This window comes from Crotalus tigris, unplaced genomic scaffold (assembly GCF_016545835.1).
Source record: "Crotalus tigris isolate CLP2741 ecotype Arizona unplaced genomic scaffold, ASM1654583v1 scf7180000018831.1652172, whole genome shotgun sequence".
Lineage (NCBI taxonomy): Eukaryota > Metazoa > Chordata > Lepidosauria > Squamata > Viperidae > Crotalus > Crotalus tigris.
In genome coordinates this window covers 245,618-263,841 of record NW_024097221.1, presented here as the reverse complement: position 1 = coordinate 263,841, position 18,224 = coordinate 245,618, and the positions used below count along the sequence as shown (strand labels likewise).

Genomic DNA, 18,224 nt, shown 5'->3' with positions numbered 1-18,224 from the left:
CAAGTTTATTGAAATTAGCTCTCTTAAACTCCAAGACTCTAGTTTGACTATGTTCTATTGTTGTACTTGCATAATGTTGATCACTCCCCCCCAAGGTTCCTGTGGTTTCAACACCTTCTAACATTTCATCTGTTAGTGACAATTAAGTCTAATGTGGCTGATCCACTAGTTCCCTTCTCTACTTTTGGGGAGTTAAGGTTGTCTGCTAGGTTTGTCGGGAATGGCAAAATGTTTCTATAACAGAAAGGCAGAATGGGGTAGACAATTGGGTATCCTTTCAGACTAGTTATATGGCCAATAATTATGGAAATGACTATGAAGTATTATGGAAACTGTAGTCCATCCGTGGAAGTGCTGGACTACCCTCTCCCCCAAACTTCATAAGTTAAATGAATTGTCAGAGCAGAAATTTAAATTAATACCAATACTGCTATAGTAGTTGTGATTTATGTCATGTACCAGAGCTGAGGCAACAGTAATAATAAGCTTTACCTGAAAAGATGGAAAGGCAATATTTATTTTTGCTTCATTTTATGATTTAGGGGTCCCCATGGACCAGTATCGGGCCATGGCATGCCAGCAACCTGTCCGCACAAACAAGCAAAGCTCCATCTGCAAGATGCAGGCAGCACACAAAACCATGCACCCTCCAGTCTGTGGAAAAACCTCTCTCCATGGCACCAGTCCCTGGTGCCCAAAATGTTGGGGACCTCTGATTTAGACCAATCTACAACACTCATTTTGAATTTTGGTCTGTTGATGTACAAACAACACCAATAGATTTTTAGTCTATATTCTTCATTTTTTAAAAAAATACCAGATTTCTCTTAAATAAAAAAAATGAGAGAACTATTTTTTATACTAATAAATTAATAGTTACTGTATGTTTTTAACATTTATATTGGGAGTTACTATACATTGCCCAGAGTTTTCTTGGAACTGGGCAGCCTTAATGAATTCCATAAAATGAATGAATGAATGAATAAATAAATAAATACATTTCATAAAGAAAAAACATCAGTAAATATTTACCTTTTCATCAAGGGCTTTGTGATGTTCAAATAGAGACTTTAGTGCTTTGAGAACTTCAACTTCACTAGAAACACCAGCTGGCGATTGAGCTTGTCTTTTTACTACGGTCATTCTTAAAGATCTTTCATGCCGGGAGACAAGGCATTCCAAATGTTCTAGTAGTAACTGAAAATCAAATGCAATTATATGAGAAAAAAGCAAGATATATTGAACTGAAGAAAACGATATTCAAACATATTTCACTATCAGTGAGACAGAAGTATTACTTTGTTTCTGCTTCTCTGTAAAGATATGCAAGTTATACCCAGGTATTATATATTATCATTTTTGAAGCTGAACATAACTTATAAAAAGAAATGCACTTTCATAATGTACACAGCAATCTACTCATTATTCAAAACTATGAAAAACTAAGCTTTCATTTTTTTCTATATTTTTTAAAAACAATATCATCCCAGTGTAGTCCTTAATTCTTATTAATTGGTGTCTAAAGATTAAGTGCACAAAAAATATTCATCTAACACTGAACCGAAGTAATGCAAAGAAAATAATAATATGCTTATGTTTATCTTTTTGAGCTATATAATGGAAAACATTATAAGGTTAAATGTTTCTGATTTAATCAGGTAATACATGACTTATGACCAATCCATTAACAACTGTTCAAAGTTCTGACAGACCACAAGCATGGGATTTATGACAGTTCTGAAGTTCTGATGTCCATCCCACACAGTATGTGATCACATTTTGGACCTTCAGCAACTGCCTGTATTTATGCCATTTGCAGCACCCCACATCTGTGATTTACAATGTTTTTGCCAGAAACCAGTGTTTACTTCTGATTTCTGACAAAAACCACCCCATACCAAACAAGAGGTTTGTTTCAGAATCGTGACATTCAGTTAATGACTGTGGCATCTGCTTAATAACTGCGGCATTTGCTTAAAGATCACAAAAAAGTCATAAAATTGGGTCTGTCATGGGGCAACCCACTTTATGACCATCGCTACTTATGACCGAAATTGTGGGTGCACTCATGGATGTAAATCAAGAGCTACCTGTAAGTTACCTTAAAACTAGGAATATAAGTGTAATAGTATAAGCATTATTTAGTTTTATAGATTTAGGAGATGTCCATATCATCTACATTTTTTTAATACTCTATAGAACAGGGGTCTTCAAACTTGGCCCTTTTATGATGTGTGGATTTCAACTCCCAGAATTCCTCAGCCAGGCACGCTGGCTGAGGAATTCTGGGAGTTGAAGTCCACACGTCATTAAAGGGCCAAGTTTGAAGACCCCTGCTATAGAACATATAAATTCAGCAGGCATTTCTCCATGTCATAATAAGCCTTACCTGTTACAAAAGAACTTCGCTGCATCACTTTAAAGTGAATGATATTGGGGAGGAGATTTTAAAGGTTAAATTACTACAAAACTAATCTACACAAACACACTGAAACTTTGTTAGGGAAGCATATAATCATGCACACTTCTACATTCTCATTGTTTTAATTTGAAGTAGCTTGTTCACCTACACTCTTTTAAAAGTAGGCCATTTCAAAAGAGGAGTGCTGTTTAAATATGTTATAAACTCTGACTATATATACCATCTTGAACACTTTTTTTTCAAAAATATATATCTAACTTTAATCCCTTTAAAGAAGTAGAAATTGTTCAGAAAAGATTTATCAGCAAATTTTGAGCCTGACAGATTTCAGGTTTCACAAGAGTGCATGAAAATCATGGATTGCCAATACTTGCTTTGAATGATTTTGCATTCATTAAATAGTGATGCATCTAATGAAGTGTAAGTTCATGACAGCCAGTTGAGTTTGCCTTTCTGATATACATATGGTGTAATAAAATCCTGGATTAATAGTTTAAGCTAATGACTGCAAGGATTAGCTTTTAGTCTCTTCAGAAAACTCAGTTAAAGGATCGTGGAGATTTACAGTTAGAAAGTTAACAGTTTTGGTGTATGAAAAGCATATTTAATAACAAGAGAATAAATTATCCTACAGTATTATTATGTAAGATAAATATACAGTCTTGATATATGAAATGTTTTTCTTACTAGTGGAGATAGCCATTTTTGAAATTAAGGCAGATGAATAAAATTAATATTTTTATTCACTTATAAAAAAAAACAAAATTACATGTAAGATTCCATTTCAAGATAAATTCCTAACACAAAATAGAAATAAATGATACCAGAAGATGAACTGACTCTTGTATTGTTTCTTTCTGCTTTCAATTCTGCAATTTCCTCTTCCCTTTCAAGGAGTTGCTCTCTGCATACATTGAGCTCTTTAGTAAGTGCTGCAAACTCCTGAAAATATAAGCAAATCATTATGAACATTTACAGAAATATGCATTATATACAGCTTATAAATTATAGGCTATATATACTAAAACAAAATCACTATGCAGGGTATCTTAATATCACTTCTAGCAATCATGATTGTTCTTTATAGAGCAATACTCAACACTAGCCATTCTATTTCATCCAAAGCCTTCTATGTCCAATGTTGGATGTTCTGCATTAATGTCAAGGAAACAGCATAGTTCTGTTTATGTTATTACCTGGAGACCATCTCAACTCAAGGGCATGTTCTTGTTTTTAAAGAATAGTAATTCTAATATTAAATCCACACCTTATTTTAAGCATGTAAACTGAATTCTATTATATGATGTTGGATCATTCTGGCGTACACAAATATTATAATTTTGACTATTATTACATCTTCGGATAGAATTCCTTGCTCTAGCTATTCTACAAGACTTAGCTATGTTTTCTGGTTTAGAACAGAGTATAACTTCTGAGAAGAAATAGTGCCAGAAATTACACAGTTCGTATCAACATCTCACACAAATTCAGGAAGAAACGGGAACTGGATGTCAATGAGAAAACTTTTTCCCTAAAAAAATCATTGATTGGCCCAAATTCATACAATGAGCTATTGTAGCCAGGATAAAATAAATTTGATGATAAATGCACCCAGGCAGAACTAACAATCCATTTGTGGCAACAGCTGGCAAAACTAAGTCTGATATCACTTATAAGAAATTCTCCATAAAATATTACATGCTTTTAGCCTACTATCATTTTAATATTAACCAAATCATTAGCTACTACTAGAGCAGGTCCATCAGTCCTCTCCATCTGGTTTCTTAAAGGGCCCACGTCCTTTATTGTGTTAGTGCCCTCCGAGGTTGCTGTTTCCTTTCTCCTGGATCCAACCACTCTCCGTTTCTGCTCGCCCACTCTCGCAGTCACAGATTTGGACCCACATGAACGATCATGGGCATGAATTTGACCTTAATAGTGCACAGCCCATATCTAGGGACACTATTAAGGGGGGCCGTCTACTTAAAGAAGCCTGGCTTTCCGATGGCGACTCTATCAATCGTCATATAGAGCTTTGCCCAGCATACCAAGCATTTAAGGTATGGGAACAACAACATCTGAATCCACAACATAGGCAAAAATTATTATTCTTTAACTTCAAAAAAAGTTCCAGAGGTAGTTTGATGATCATCTGTTTCAAAGCAAAATTCCTTCAGAACTTTAACAGATTTCTTTTCTATCAATGAGTAAAATTTACCCTTTTGTTTGTCACTGCTAACTGTCCCTCCAAATCTTAGCACAGCTCTTTTGTACATCCGGGGTGCGTGTGTGTGTGTGTGTGTGTGTGTGTGTAATATCCAAATCAATTTCTGGGCTGAATATCAGTTTACCTCCTTAGGGTCATCCATAAGGTTCATGTGTATTACATTTAAATTCTCCATCAAATTAATTTCATAGGCATTCATTATAGCTCATTCTTGTGTTACAATTTATTAGAACATAATTTGTCAATTTTATCAAATATTTGATCTATTCTATCCAAAACCTTGGCTGAGAGGTATTCAAAAGTTTGCATTAAGGATTTTGTGCTCCATTTTCTTTATCCTTTGGCTCTAGTGTCTAGCTTCAAAGTCTCATTATAAAAACAAAAACAAAATCAAAGTAATTTTTCCCATTAGAAAATTATCTTCTAAATAATTCCCATTAGAAAATTATCTTCTAAATAATTCAAAGTATAATTCCAAATCCCTCTGCCTCCTTAATCTGCTAACTTTCCAAAATCCACATACTAGGCACCATTTTGCTACATAGTCCAAACAATCATATATTTTTAAAACTATTTAAATCAAATTTACTCCATCATCTTTTAAGGAGGTGGAAATTCACTTAATAAACATAGTAAAATCTTGCCAGTTTAAAAGATCTTAAATCTCTCCAATATACAAAAAATTTAAAAAGAATCAAAGATTTGTTTAAAATATAAGACGTGGTTGAACTGAAAGCCTGCTTTGCAAACATGAGCTTGATGTAAACCTGTCTCCAGCCATTCCACATATAAGCTGACTGTAAGCGCAGTTTCTGTGGTCTACTCACAAGGACCAGGTATCTGGAGTCACATGGATGATCTCAATGAATTCTCCTTTACTACAGAGAATTATACCAGCTTGGATCCTGTATCCAGTAACAATTTCCCTTACAAAAGCTGTCTTGCTAACCAGTAAAAACCAGCAAGACATCAATTCATTATGACACTCAAATGAAGTATTTGATCCAAATATTGTCCCAATACAAAAGCTTGGTATAAATTATTGGCGTACTATACTACTTCTACATGAATGAGTTTAAATAAACTTCCCACTGTCTGGTGACGCCATATTGGAGACAATAATCTGTCTGAGAATACTTAGATTTACACCAGATGCATCAGTCTACAACTTGCAGATGCTTTACATATTTTTCTTCAATTAAACTTCTGGCTTTACCCTTAGAGACAAAAATAAGCATCTCTCTTAAACTATTCTCAGAACACAGGAATACAATTTGTAATGTCTATATATATCCATGTTTGAGTATTTTAGAAAGGGGTAGCAAATACTGTAATGCTATTAATAAGAATATTAAATATAGTTTGCATAACTCCAGAAAATATTATATGTTCAAACAATCTTTCTCACATTTTCCAGCCACACAGTTTATGTTCGATGTTTATGTCGCTTTTTGGCATGCATTCTTACACTATCATAGTATTATGCCCAAAATATTTCATTACAGTATTTTTAAAGACACTGGCACTTAAAGTATTCATCAATGTAATTCTTCTTGGATTGGTTTTACTGTATTCTTTTTTACCAGTTGCTTTTACGTTCTTTATGAACCATCTGGAGTCAGGTGAACTGAGCAAAATAATAAGCTATTAAAGGAAATCCAACAATGATGATTTAAACAATAACAATTATTTGTGTTTCAGTTAATATCAAGATAGTCAATCCCATCTCCTAATTCCATAAAATCTGATATTGAAGTTTCTGATACATCTTAAGCAGTATAGGACAGATATTTTTGCTGAAGGTTCTTACTTTCCTCTTAATATATTGGACCAGTGGTTCTCAACCTTTCTAATGCCGTGACCCCATAATACAGTTCCCAATGTTGTGGTGACCCCCAACCACTTATACATCACCGGGTGCCAGGGGCGTGGCCAAAGAAAAGGGGGAAAAATGGCAGACAGCCTTGTTTGGCGACCCCCGTGAAATGGTTGTTCGACCCCAAATGGGGTCCCGACCCACAGATTGAGAACCACTGTATTGGACTAATATAATTGTTCTCCAAAGCCTCTCCCTGAATGGCCAGAAATTGCCTACTACATTTCCCCTTTCTTCAATATAGACAAGCAAGACTTCATTAGTTTATGATATACTGAATATGCACCCATGCGCACACAAACACCCACATGGCACTGCTTGATTTGTTTCATGACCTGAGTAAAGCAGGTGATGGTGAGGATCAAGAGGCTCACTCTTATCCCTTCATATAAGACTCAATGTAAATTTTTCTTCCTTATGCCATGTAATCTTTCATGTCTCGGTATTATTCACAGTGTGGAATTGAAGAAACAAAATAGAGAAAAAAATCATGGATATGTGAAAGGTCAGTTTTCTACTACTCCTCTGACAGTCCTTCCAAACACCTGAGAATTTTATTAAGTTTGTGAATTCTGTCACATTGCTTGAGGAAAAGTCCTCACAAGAGCAAATTTTAAAAACATTTTATTGCTATGAAACTAAAATAGATTACAATTCCATGTTCACCTCTTTCTGGGAATACAGAAACAGGTGATTAAAAACTGTTTAGCTTCTTTCTGTTATAGCTCCCTCCAGAAATTCAATCTCTAATCCTTATTTAGGAATGAAATACACTAATCTACTTACAAAATGTGTGGAAAGGCAGGAAAACCTGTTTTAATACAGTTTAGAATATAAATATAATGAAGTTCATTATTGTTTTAAGTGTTTTATGCAATGATTAATAATTCTGAACAAACAAAACAGATTGCTCTGGACAGCAGTTGATATTTATTATGATGATTTTGCTTTTATCATGTTAATACCTTTAAAATACTTGACTATTTGACTAATGGGGAAAAAATAACCAACTGATCAACAGAAAGATACATGTATCTTTTGACAGTCAGGGGTAATTTTTAGAAATCCAACTACTGCCATTTTAAATTAAGGGAAAGCTTACAGCAAATAATAGTTCTTTTTTTCCCCTTTTAGCCCAAGAATTGAAGAATCAAACTTGCTATGTACTGTATAACTTCATAATGAACCTATTGCCTTTATGGATTTTGCCCCATATTCAATAACATCTAAAAGAAGTATATGGCAATTGCTTACGTTTTAAGCAACTATAACTACTCAGCTTTGTTTTCCTAATGCAACCTACTATGTTTAATTTACCTAAAAAGAAAATTTAGCAGTATTTTATATGAAAATTGTCTTTGTGTGTTTAAAGTTGGCAATATTCTGTTATCCTTTTTTAATGCATCTATCTGCAGCATTTGAGGAGGGAGAGGAAAAGCATTTCTCTAAATCACCTCTTTTTTAATGCATAATGCAAAGGATAAAAAAATGTTTTAAAATAATTGACTAATCCAGTAATTCTAGTTCAACAAGTTTGTAACACAAGAAAAAGAACCTTTTTTCAATAAATCTTAAAAGTATTAACTGCGTCTTACACCATTTTTAGATCATTTTTGCTAACAGCTCACATTAAAAGATAAATGATATTAAAAATTAATGAAAATATTACTGAACAATGATAACTATCGGAATCTTAAACGTAAGAACTAAATTTTTATTTTGACAAATGGTATGCATACTGATGAACTTAATTATATTGTCACTTTGAAACTGATTTTGCACAGATAAAAAGGTAGGAAGAAATTTTTGTGATGTTTAACTGATGGCACTTACCACTGTTTATATTTTACTATTCTTACATATCCTAATTAAAATAAAGAACATAAAAGAATAAAAGCCTACAAAAGTTATTTCTTGAATAAAAAAGTATGAAACGCTATTTCAAATCTATTTCTAATTTCTAATCACGGGAAGATTTAGCGCAAGAAAATATTATTTATTCTTGGTTTCAATATAGGCAAGTAGTAGATAAATGGAAGGTGGATTGTAAATTGGGTTTTCTTAGAGAAGATGGAAATCTTATTAAGCAAGTCAAGGATCAAAGACAAACCCATATCAAGAGAATTTATGGGGTATTAGTTGAAATGGACTCAGAAACGGAATTAATTAAAGATTGTATGATTAGATGGGCGCAGAATTTTGGTGTCCCAGTCTCATTGGACATTTGGGAAACCATTTGGGTGAGAAATGTCAAATTTACACAAGCACAGAACCTTAGGGAGAATTTTTATAAAATGTTTTATAGATGGCACCTTGATCCACAAAAAATGTCTCTTATGTACCCTGACGTGCAACCCAAATGTTGGAGATGTGGTTATAAGGATGCTTCCTATTATCATATTTGGTGGTCATGCAGAGAGATAAAAGCATTTTGGATCAAAATATGGTGGAATATCCAGAGAATTTTTAGAAGGAGGGTAAAATTTACTCCGCAATTATTTTTGTTAGGCATTGTTACAGATTGTGATACAAAGGAGGTTGTATTGATGTTAAATTTGATTACAGCCGCTAGGCTGTTAGTAGGACAATATTGGAAGAAGGAATCTTTGCCTACATTGCAGGAATGGTTTCTTAAAGTAGCTTATCTGGCGGAAATGGCAAAGATTTCGGCTTTCTTAAAGCAACAAACGCAAGAGAAGTTCCTTGCTGTTTGGGACAAATGGATAAAATTTATACAATTTAGATTGGGTATACAAAAATATCACATAGCTTTTTTATAAGTTTTATTTATATATATATATATATAGATATTTTTTTTATATATATATATAAATATAAATTTTTTAATTTAATTTTTTATTTTTATTTTTTAATTTTTAATTAAGCCTATATTCTGCTCTGGGAAGCTCAGGGGGGGGGAAGGGAGGGTTTTTGTGAGGGGTGGGGGATGGGGGGGGTTATATATATATGTAATGTTTAGTTTCTTTTTTGTATATGTTGCCTTTTGTTTTGTATTGTTTTTGTCTTTTTGTAAAATTTATAAAACTTTCAATAAAAAAAAAATCTATTTCTAATTTGGCTTTTTAGCAGTAGCAGAATCAAGAAACATATTTCACGACAATAATCAAAAGGTTATACAGCAAAGCAACTAAGCTTTTCTGCTTACTTGGGTCATCATATTGGAATGCAAGCAGACAGAACTGGTAGACTTGACTTAAGAGGCTTTAAGAATTTACTGAAGTGTAGAGGATATAAACGTGGTGGTGAGAAGAGCTTTCTGTTACTTACATCAGAACATATGTAACTAGAAATAAAGAAAATTAAACAAGTGTTTTATGCCATCAATACAAAATGAACATTAATATTTTAAATGGTTTAACTTTCTTTTCTTCTCTTTAGTAACTAAAATTCATAGCAAAATCCAGAATTTTAAATCCAGCAACTTGGAAAACAAATCAGTTGCTAAAAATGTTTATACTATATTTTTAATTTTGCCTGTTTCTATTACACTCTGCTTTTAGTATTATACAACATAATCTATTGTAAAGCTGAACAATTAATTAGAGAAAACTACTGCCTATTTTATGTTACCATGAAAGAATTTTGAGAATACAATTTTATTATTTCAATGTTCTTCCTTGCAAAATGCATTCTACTACATTTCACAAACTAAATAACTATAATTCACCATGCAATTCCAACTACAACTTTTAATAACTTATTCAGTATTTGCATGTGCTTCTCATCATGTACTGTATATTTTTTCCCAAAGATCAATTAAATGATGCAACATAAAAGCTACAATTTCAAATACTATATATCCAAATGCTAGTTTACTATTTCAAAATGTTTTAATATTAAAAGATTAAGATATATCTACTAGTAGAACAATTGCATCTTCTTCCCTAACCATCCCCTGAAATGTGCTCTACATATCTGGGGGAATCCTCCAGACCAGTTACATAAGCCTGATTTATGGTGATTACAATAAGACAATATTCTTGGCAACAGTATAGAAGGAGCTTGCCATTGCTTCATTCCTGAATATTTTCAGACGTCTTAGTCTAATATACACCCCTGTTACACTTTGCTAGTTCTCTAGTCAAGAACCAAACAAGTTCAGGCCTGCTTAGCCTCTACAGTTAGACAAGATCAGCAGGTGCTGCCATTTGGTGAGGAAAGTAGAAGTATAATCAAGATGAATGGGTGAGAAGAACCAAATAAATCCTGCTGCATATGTAAAAGGATTCAAATTTTATATAATTAGCATAGCGTCACCAAATGTTTTGAACTTCAATTTCTATCAGCCCTAGCTAGCATGCAAATGAATCTCACCATTCTTAGTCCCACACTTTAATCTGTGTAACAGACTGGCTTTCAACTAATCAAGAATCAGTCACATTCGTATTTCTGTTTTGAAAAATATGCTCTGGTTTACATTAGCAATATACAAAACATAATTAAAATGCAATCAATAAATATTAAAAATAAAAGGATGTGTAATTGCTGAAAATATGATGTTCAAAACACAATGAGTTCCTACAGTGAGGGAAAAAATTATTTGATTCCCTGCTGATTTTGTACATTTGCTCACTGACAAAGAAACGATCAGTCTATAATTGTAATGGTAGGTTTATTTTAACAGTGAGAGACAGAATAACAACAAAAAGACACCTGTCCACAGAAGCAATCAATCAATCAGATTCCAAACTGACAGCCAAGACCAAAGGGCTGTCCAAGGATGTCAGAGACAAGATTGTAGACCTACACAAGGCTGGAATGGGCTACAAGATTATTGCCAAGCATCTTGCCAAGGTGACAACGGTTGATGCGATTATTCGCAAATGGAAGAAACACAAAATAACTGTCAATCTCCTTCAGTCTGAGGCTCCATGTAAGATCTCACCCCGTGGAGTTTCAATGATCATGAGAACGGTGAGGAATCAGCCCAGAATTACAAGGGTGGATCTTGTCAATGATCTCAAGGCAGCTAGGACCATAGTTTTCAAGAAACAATTGGTAACACACTACGCCACGAAGGATCCTGCAGCACCTGCAAGGTCCCCCTGCTCAAGAAAGTACATGTACAAGCCTACCTGAAGTTTGCCAATGAACATCTGAATGATTCAGAGGAGAACTGGGTGAAAGTGTTGTGGTCAGATAAGACCAAAATCGAGCTCTTTGGCATCAACTCAACTTGCCGTGTTTGGAGGAGAAGGAATGCTGCCTATGACCCCAAGAACACCATCCCCATCGTCAAACATGGAGTTGGAAACATTATGCTTTAGGGATGTTTTTCTGCTAAGGGGACAGGACAACTTCACCATATCAAAGGGACTATGGACAGGCTCTGTACTGTCAAATCTTGGGTGAGAACCTCCTTCCCTCAGCCAGGGCATTGAAAATGGGTCATGGATGGGTATTCTAGGATGGCAATGACCCAAAACACACGGCCAAGGCAACAAAGGAGTGGCTCAAGAAGCACATTAAGGTCTTGCCAGTCTCCAGACCTTAGTCCCATAGAACATATGTGGAGGGAGCTGAAGATTCGAGCTGCCAAACGTAAACCTCGAAACCTTAATGACTTGGAGAGGATCTGCAAAGAGGAGTGGGACAAAATCCCTCCTGTGATGTGTGCAAACCTGATGGCCAACTACAAAAAATGTCAGACCTCTGTGATTGTCAACAAGGGTTTTGCCACAAAGTACTAAGTCATGTTTTGCGAAGGGGTCAAATACTTATTTCACTCATTAAAATGCAAATCAATTTATAACTTTTTTGAAATGCATTTTTCTGGATTTTTTTGTTGTTATTCTGTCTGTCACTGTTAAAACAAACCTACCATTAAAATTATGGACTGATCATTTATTTGTCAGTGGGCAAATGTACAAAATCAGCAGGGGATCAAATATTATTTTCCCTCACTAATAATAAATAAAAACTAATAATAAATAACATCTAATAAAACAAGCCAAATAGATATGAATATTCAATATTCATAGTACATAAGTTTCTGCTCTGCTTAAGATTGCAACAGTATCCTCCATGCCATTTCCAAGACCATCTTTCCCAGTAAAGATATTCACTGTATTTTTTTTTAACTCCAATATACAATGTAGGTTAACTGTGAATTTAGTTCATTAAGTTCTGATCTCAACTAGGTTTGTACAGGTTTGAAAAAAACTACAATTTGGTGGATACATGCCACAGACTAAATCAAAATCTAGCATGTCATATTATGGCTTAACATTTTAAGCTACCATGAATGACTTACAAATCTTTTTTTATGGCTAAATCTTATATAATTCAATTTATCTGGATATGGATTAAACCATGAACTCAGTAATTAGAGCAAATATACCATGGTATATTACTTCAAGCAGACTTAAACCATAAGAAATTACAGGCAAAAGCAGTATGTAACAATATTGCTCTTGCTTAATTAAAAGTTAGTTATGTATTAGGTATACACAAAAGATGTTTTTTTCTCAAATTCTCACCAGAAATCTGTTGCATCTGACTGACTAGCAAATGACTGAGCTGACTAGCAAATATAAGAAGTATTCTGTCTTAAGGAGATTAGAGAGTTTCTTCTGAAAAACAAGTGATTTAAAAAGGTCATATGCATCATGGCAGCCATTCTGAAAGAATCTATTGTCTCCTTTCAAATATTGTCTCTAAACACAAAAAGTTACCTATACCTTTTAAAAGCACCAGATTATCAACTCTGGGGTTTATATTCTCTTTCTCTTAAAGTTAATATTTAATTTCATAATATAAATGTATTTAGTTACCAATATACTTCTCCATTATGCTTTTAGGCATTCAAAAGCTGTAGCTACCTTTTAAGCAAATGCTGCAAATTTAATCTAAATTATCAAATATTGTCTCTTAAACAGTTTCTGACTATATTTAGTCAATCCACTCGGTACTTTGCTTTGGTGTTGCTATCCACCTTAACTTTAATATTCTTTTGACATAGTAGGATTAAATGCATTCTTTCTTCTAAATCTTCTAAGTCTAATTCCAAAATAAAATGACTCATTAAGTCTGTATTCTATTCTTCTCTTAATTTCAATTTTCACAAGACAATTTTTAACTGGACGTGCTTCAAATACAAATTAAATGCAATACATTGTCAAACCAAGATGCTTAATTAGGCCTGCATTCAAAATAAGCTATTATTAAGTGTTATACTCTAAAAGTATGTGGCTCTGCAGCTTAAATTCTTTAAATATAAATATTAGCCAAATATATGAATTTACTTCAAGAACAGATTCAGTTTCAAAAGAAAATTATATCTATCTTATTAGGCAAAAACTATAAGGTTCAACTCCTTCATTTCTATGACTATGACTGAGTAGTTTATTAATTTTTAACAACACCTCCCCTAAATTCACCATTTAAGATATTTTACATGTTTTTCTCAGTGTTTATGAATGATGTATTTTCTTACAAATTTCTAAAAAAAAAAAAAATCCAGAGAGACTGAAGGGTAAACAAATTCCTTCATTTTCCTATTAATTGCCATTAAAACAAAACAAAGGGATATAAACATGCTCTTTGGAAGGGGGAGGGTGGAACCCTTAAGCACAAGATATCCTAAATCTATTTATCTAATAGATTTAATATTAATATTAATCTCAGAAGAAATACTTTTGTCTGCAAATTTCCTACAAAATCACTAAGAAACACAAAGGTTATGTTTAGATGGGGGGGGGGAGTGTTAAATGGACCACACCCAGAGTAAGAAAAAAACAGGCACCAATTTTCAACTGGGATGACTTCTAGTGAGGATTCATAGTGAACTAGAAATCCCTAAAGGAGCAGGGTCAGAATTGCATCAGAGATCAGTGGCTAGACTGCAAAGTCTCTCCAGGAAAAGCAGAGATCATGAAATCAACCACTTGTTCTCCAGACAGCTGTGTCTCATGAACAGACTGCAGAAACTGAGGTTTTTGTGGTCAACTTGTAAGTTGAGGGGCTGGGAGCCAACGATTTCAAGCAGCTCACAGACATAATGCAGCCTATATGGATCTAAGATTTGCCAAGTCTCATTTCTTAATCACTTTTGGCAACTGCTTAAGTGCTTTCAGGTATTAGGAATCGTTGCAGTGACAGGTTTTAGAGCACTGGGTGAGTTTCCTTCAATCTTTAGCAAAAGTTTTAAATGCAAGTTTAAGGACCTCATTTTTTTCTTTTGGAATAAACAGAAAATGTATGATTAGAATGTTGATTTTGGAAAGTTACAAATGGATTAAGGTCTAGATATGATTCAAAATAAGATTTTGAAAATAATTATAAGAATTCTTATAAGAATGTGAGAAAATGATGTTTTGAATTCTTTAAAAAGAAGAGAGGAAAAGATTTTTAAAGTTGACTACTAGAGAGAATTAGAAGAAACTAAAGATTACAATTAAAGAAGAAAAATACTTAAATTTCACTAATAGAATGGAGCAAAATACATTAACTGGACACATTTAAAGATATTTGTGAACAATGGACCCAGAACTTAATTTTAAACATGTCTACCATTAGAGATAGACTATGTTTAAAAGATGTTATGGTTGAAGAACAAGTTTTACCAGAGAAGACATTCCTGATTTGAAAATGACTTTAAAAATGAGAGGCTACAAATTGATATGGAAAAAGATGCTACACCAGATATACAAATAAAACCGGCTGATGTCTTAATAATTAAAAGAGTATACAAATAACAAACCAAAAGAGTGATCTGGATAATTTTCTTAATTTGGATTTACAAAAGAGACTTGTTAAAATCTTAAAGGACTTTGTGTGAAGGATAAAAAAAAATGAAAAGAAATCAAGTTCTAGGACAGTCTTAGAAGAGATTAAAAATCAACACTGTAAAAAGAAAGTAATATAATTTTTTACTTTAGTTATTAAACTAAATGCCAACCATTTTTTTAGTTATTAAACTTAAATGCCACCCATTGTGCTGTTGAAGCAACTCTGGGCAGCTTACAAAATGATAAAAAGATAATTTTTATCAGCAACCTAAAACTAAGGAGCAACCTAGAACTAAGGAGAAACTTCCTCACAGTTAGAACAATTAACCAGTAGAACAACCTGCCTCCAGAAGCGGTGAATGCTCCAATACTGGAAGTTTTTAAGAAGAGACTGGACAGCCATCTGTCCAAAATAGTATAGGGTTTCCTGCCTGAGCAGGGGGTTGGACTAAATGACCTCCAAGGTCCCTTCCAACTTCATCATCATCATCATCATATTATTATTATTATTACTACTACTACTATTTAAAAACATTTAAATTAACAAGTTGGTTTATTTGATCAAGGTTAAAACGCAGTTATCTCTGGACCCTTAATGGACTTAAGCAAAGCTAAACAATTAAGTTTTAAAGATTTATTTATAGACAAGAATTAAAATATGGGAAGAAGAGATAATCTATTGTATTTTAAAGAGAAGGTGATGATTTACTAAAATTGTTTATGCTTGTTATAATGAAGGGGGAAATCATTTGTTTATATATTTCTTTTACTATATTCTTTTCTTCCTACTTTCCTGCACTTTCTATTTTTAGTTTGTATTCGTTCTTGTCTTTTCTTATTGTAATATTTAATACAATTACCATAAAAACCATTTTTTTTAAAAAAATTGAATCTTTACCACATGGCACATAAGGAACTTCTAATCATTCACAGTTTATCTAATTTAGTGAAGCAGAGAAAAAAATGAGTTACAATTTATTACAATTTCCAATAATTGTCAACAGGAAGCATAGAGATTTGGACTTCCTAAATGATATTCAAATATGTATGCATGCATATACATATATACATACAAATATATACCAGGTATGCATACACAAATATGCTCATCTGAACAACTTTATAATTTATTTATTTGTTCAATTCCTATGGCCAGCTATCTTAGTCAATGACTCTGGGTAGCTTACAATATAATACTTCATATATATGTTATCCAGTGGAAGCAAGCTATGGCTATTACCATAAAGGATCCTATTCATATGATCCTTGGTTTTCCTATCTTTTAATATGTGAAGATCCTCTTCCACAATATATTTATGACCACAACCAAAATATTGAGGAAGTGTTATATTGCTGAAAAATTATGTTGTGCTGCTGTTATTACCATGGAGGAAACATGAAATTTTCACTCAGATATAAAGTTCTATAGGTGCCATTGGACAAATCATTCTTAAAGAAAGCTCAGACTTTTCCTTAAAAAATACTGTATGCACTACTGTTAAGAGTTTTTAATCAGCTTCTTATAAGGAATTACTTAGTTTGGTTGGGCAGCATTGGCAATTACAGTCTTTAACTGAGTTGAAGCAAGAAAATATTGTATATTCTTGGTTTTATTATAACCAATTGTTAGCGAGATGGAGTATAGATCAAAAGGTTGGTATTACTTTAGAGGATGTGAATTTGGTAAAACAGATTAAGGATCAAAGTCGAGCTCATATAAAAAGAATTTATAATGTTTTAATAGAACTGGATTCTGAAACAGAGTTAGTTAAAGACTGTATGATCAAATGGGCGCAAAATATTCAAGAGCCGATTTTATTGGATACATGGGAGACAATTTGGGTTAGAAATGTAAAATTTATTCAAGCGCAAAATTTAAGAAAAAAAATTATAAAATGTTTTATAGATGGCATTTGGATCCCCAAAAGTTGTCTCGCATGTATCTGAATTTACAGCCCGAATGTTGGAGATGTGGAAATTTAGATGCAACCTATTTTCATATTTGGTGGACTTGTAGAGATATTAAAGCTTTTTGGATTAAGATTTGGTGGAATATTCAAAAGATTTTTAAGAGAAAGATAAAGTTTACTCCGCAATTATTTTTGTTGGGTATTATTGTAGATTTTGATGTTAAAGAAAGTAATTTGATGTTGAACCTTATAACAGCTGCAAGATTATTGGTGGGGCAATATTGGAAGAAAAACTTATTGCCTACTTTGGAAGAATGGATACTTAAAATGTCTAATTTAGCAGAAATGGCGAAAATCTCCGCCTACTTGAAGGATCATTCACAAGAAAATTACATTATGGTTTGGAGAAGATGGATTGATTACATTCAGAAGAAATATGAAATTGAAAAGTATTATCTTGCTTTTGAGTAGATTTTAGATAATTATTATTAGTTTTAATTATATTATTTTTGACATAATTTGTTAATATTTGTTTTGAGAAGAGTTAAAGTGTGTTATGGTTTTGATTGATAGTATAGTTGGGTTATGTTAGTTAGATTGTGTTTGTTTATTTTATTTTTTACCCTGTAATCAGCTCTGGGAAATAGGGGTGGGGGGTTTATATTGTAATAAATTTATAAAACTTTTAAATTAAAAAAAAGAGTTTTTAATCAGCCAGACTATTAAAATAATATATTGAAGCTATTTATATGAAATTTCAGAGACAAAAGCTAAGACTATAGTGGCTAAGTCACAATATGCTGCATAATTTCATTTTTCAGATCCACAACCATAAGTTAAAAGTTGAAACTACATGTCTTTCCTGATAAAAGGACAGATTATGATGACAAAACATTAGTGCAATCAGAAGAACAGCAGGATGCTAGACCTGCTAATTATGTAAATACCTTTTATTTTTCCTCTAGCCAGAATTGTCATTCTACTCTAGTTTTAAAAAAGCTAGTTCTTTTCAAACATTGGTTTAATGTTAGGTTCTGTA

At 32.9% G+C, this 18,224-nt stretch overlaps 1 protein-coding gene across 7 annotated transcripts in view; it reads right to left on the bottom strand.

The window, feature by feature from the left end:
- The window catches only part of PPFIA1 (PTPRF interacting protein alpha 1), a 58,569-nt gene that overhangs the window by 36,961 nt on the left and 3,384 nt on the right, over positions 1 to 18,224 (bottom strand). For 6 of the 7 annotated variants that reach the window (XM_039356815.1, XM_039356818.1, XM_039356816.1 and 3 more), the window contains exons 3-4: positions 3,263 to 3,364; positions 1,033 to 1,197 (exon numbers count right to left, since the gene is read on the bottom strand). In XM_039356815.1, the coding sequence (XP_039212749.1) occupies positions 1,033 to 1,197; positions 3,263 to 3,364 (267 nt within the window). Of the gene's footprint in view, positions 1 to 1,032; positions 1,198 to 3,246; positions 3,365 to 18,224 lie in introns of those variants that run through there. The other variant, XM_039356821.1, reaches the window with a different exon arrangement.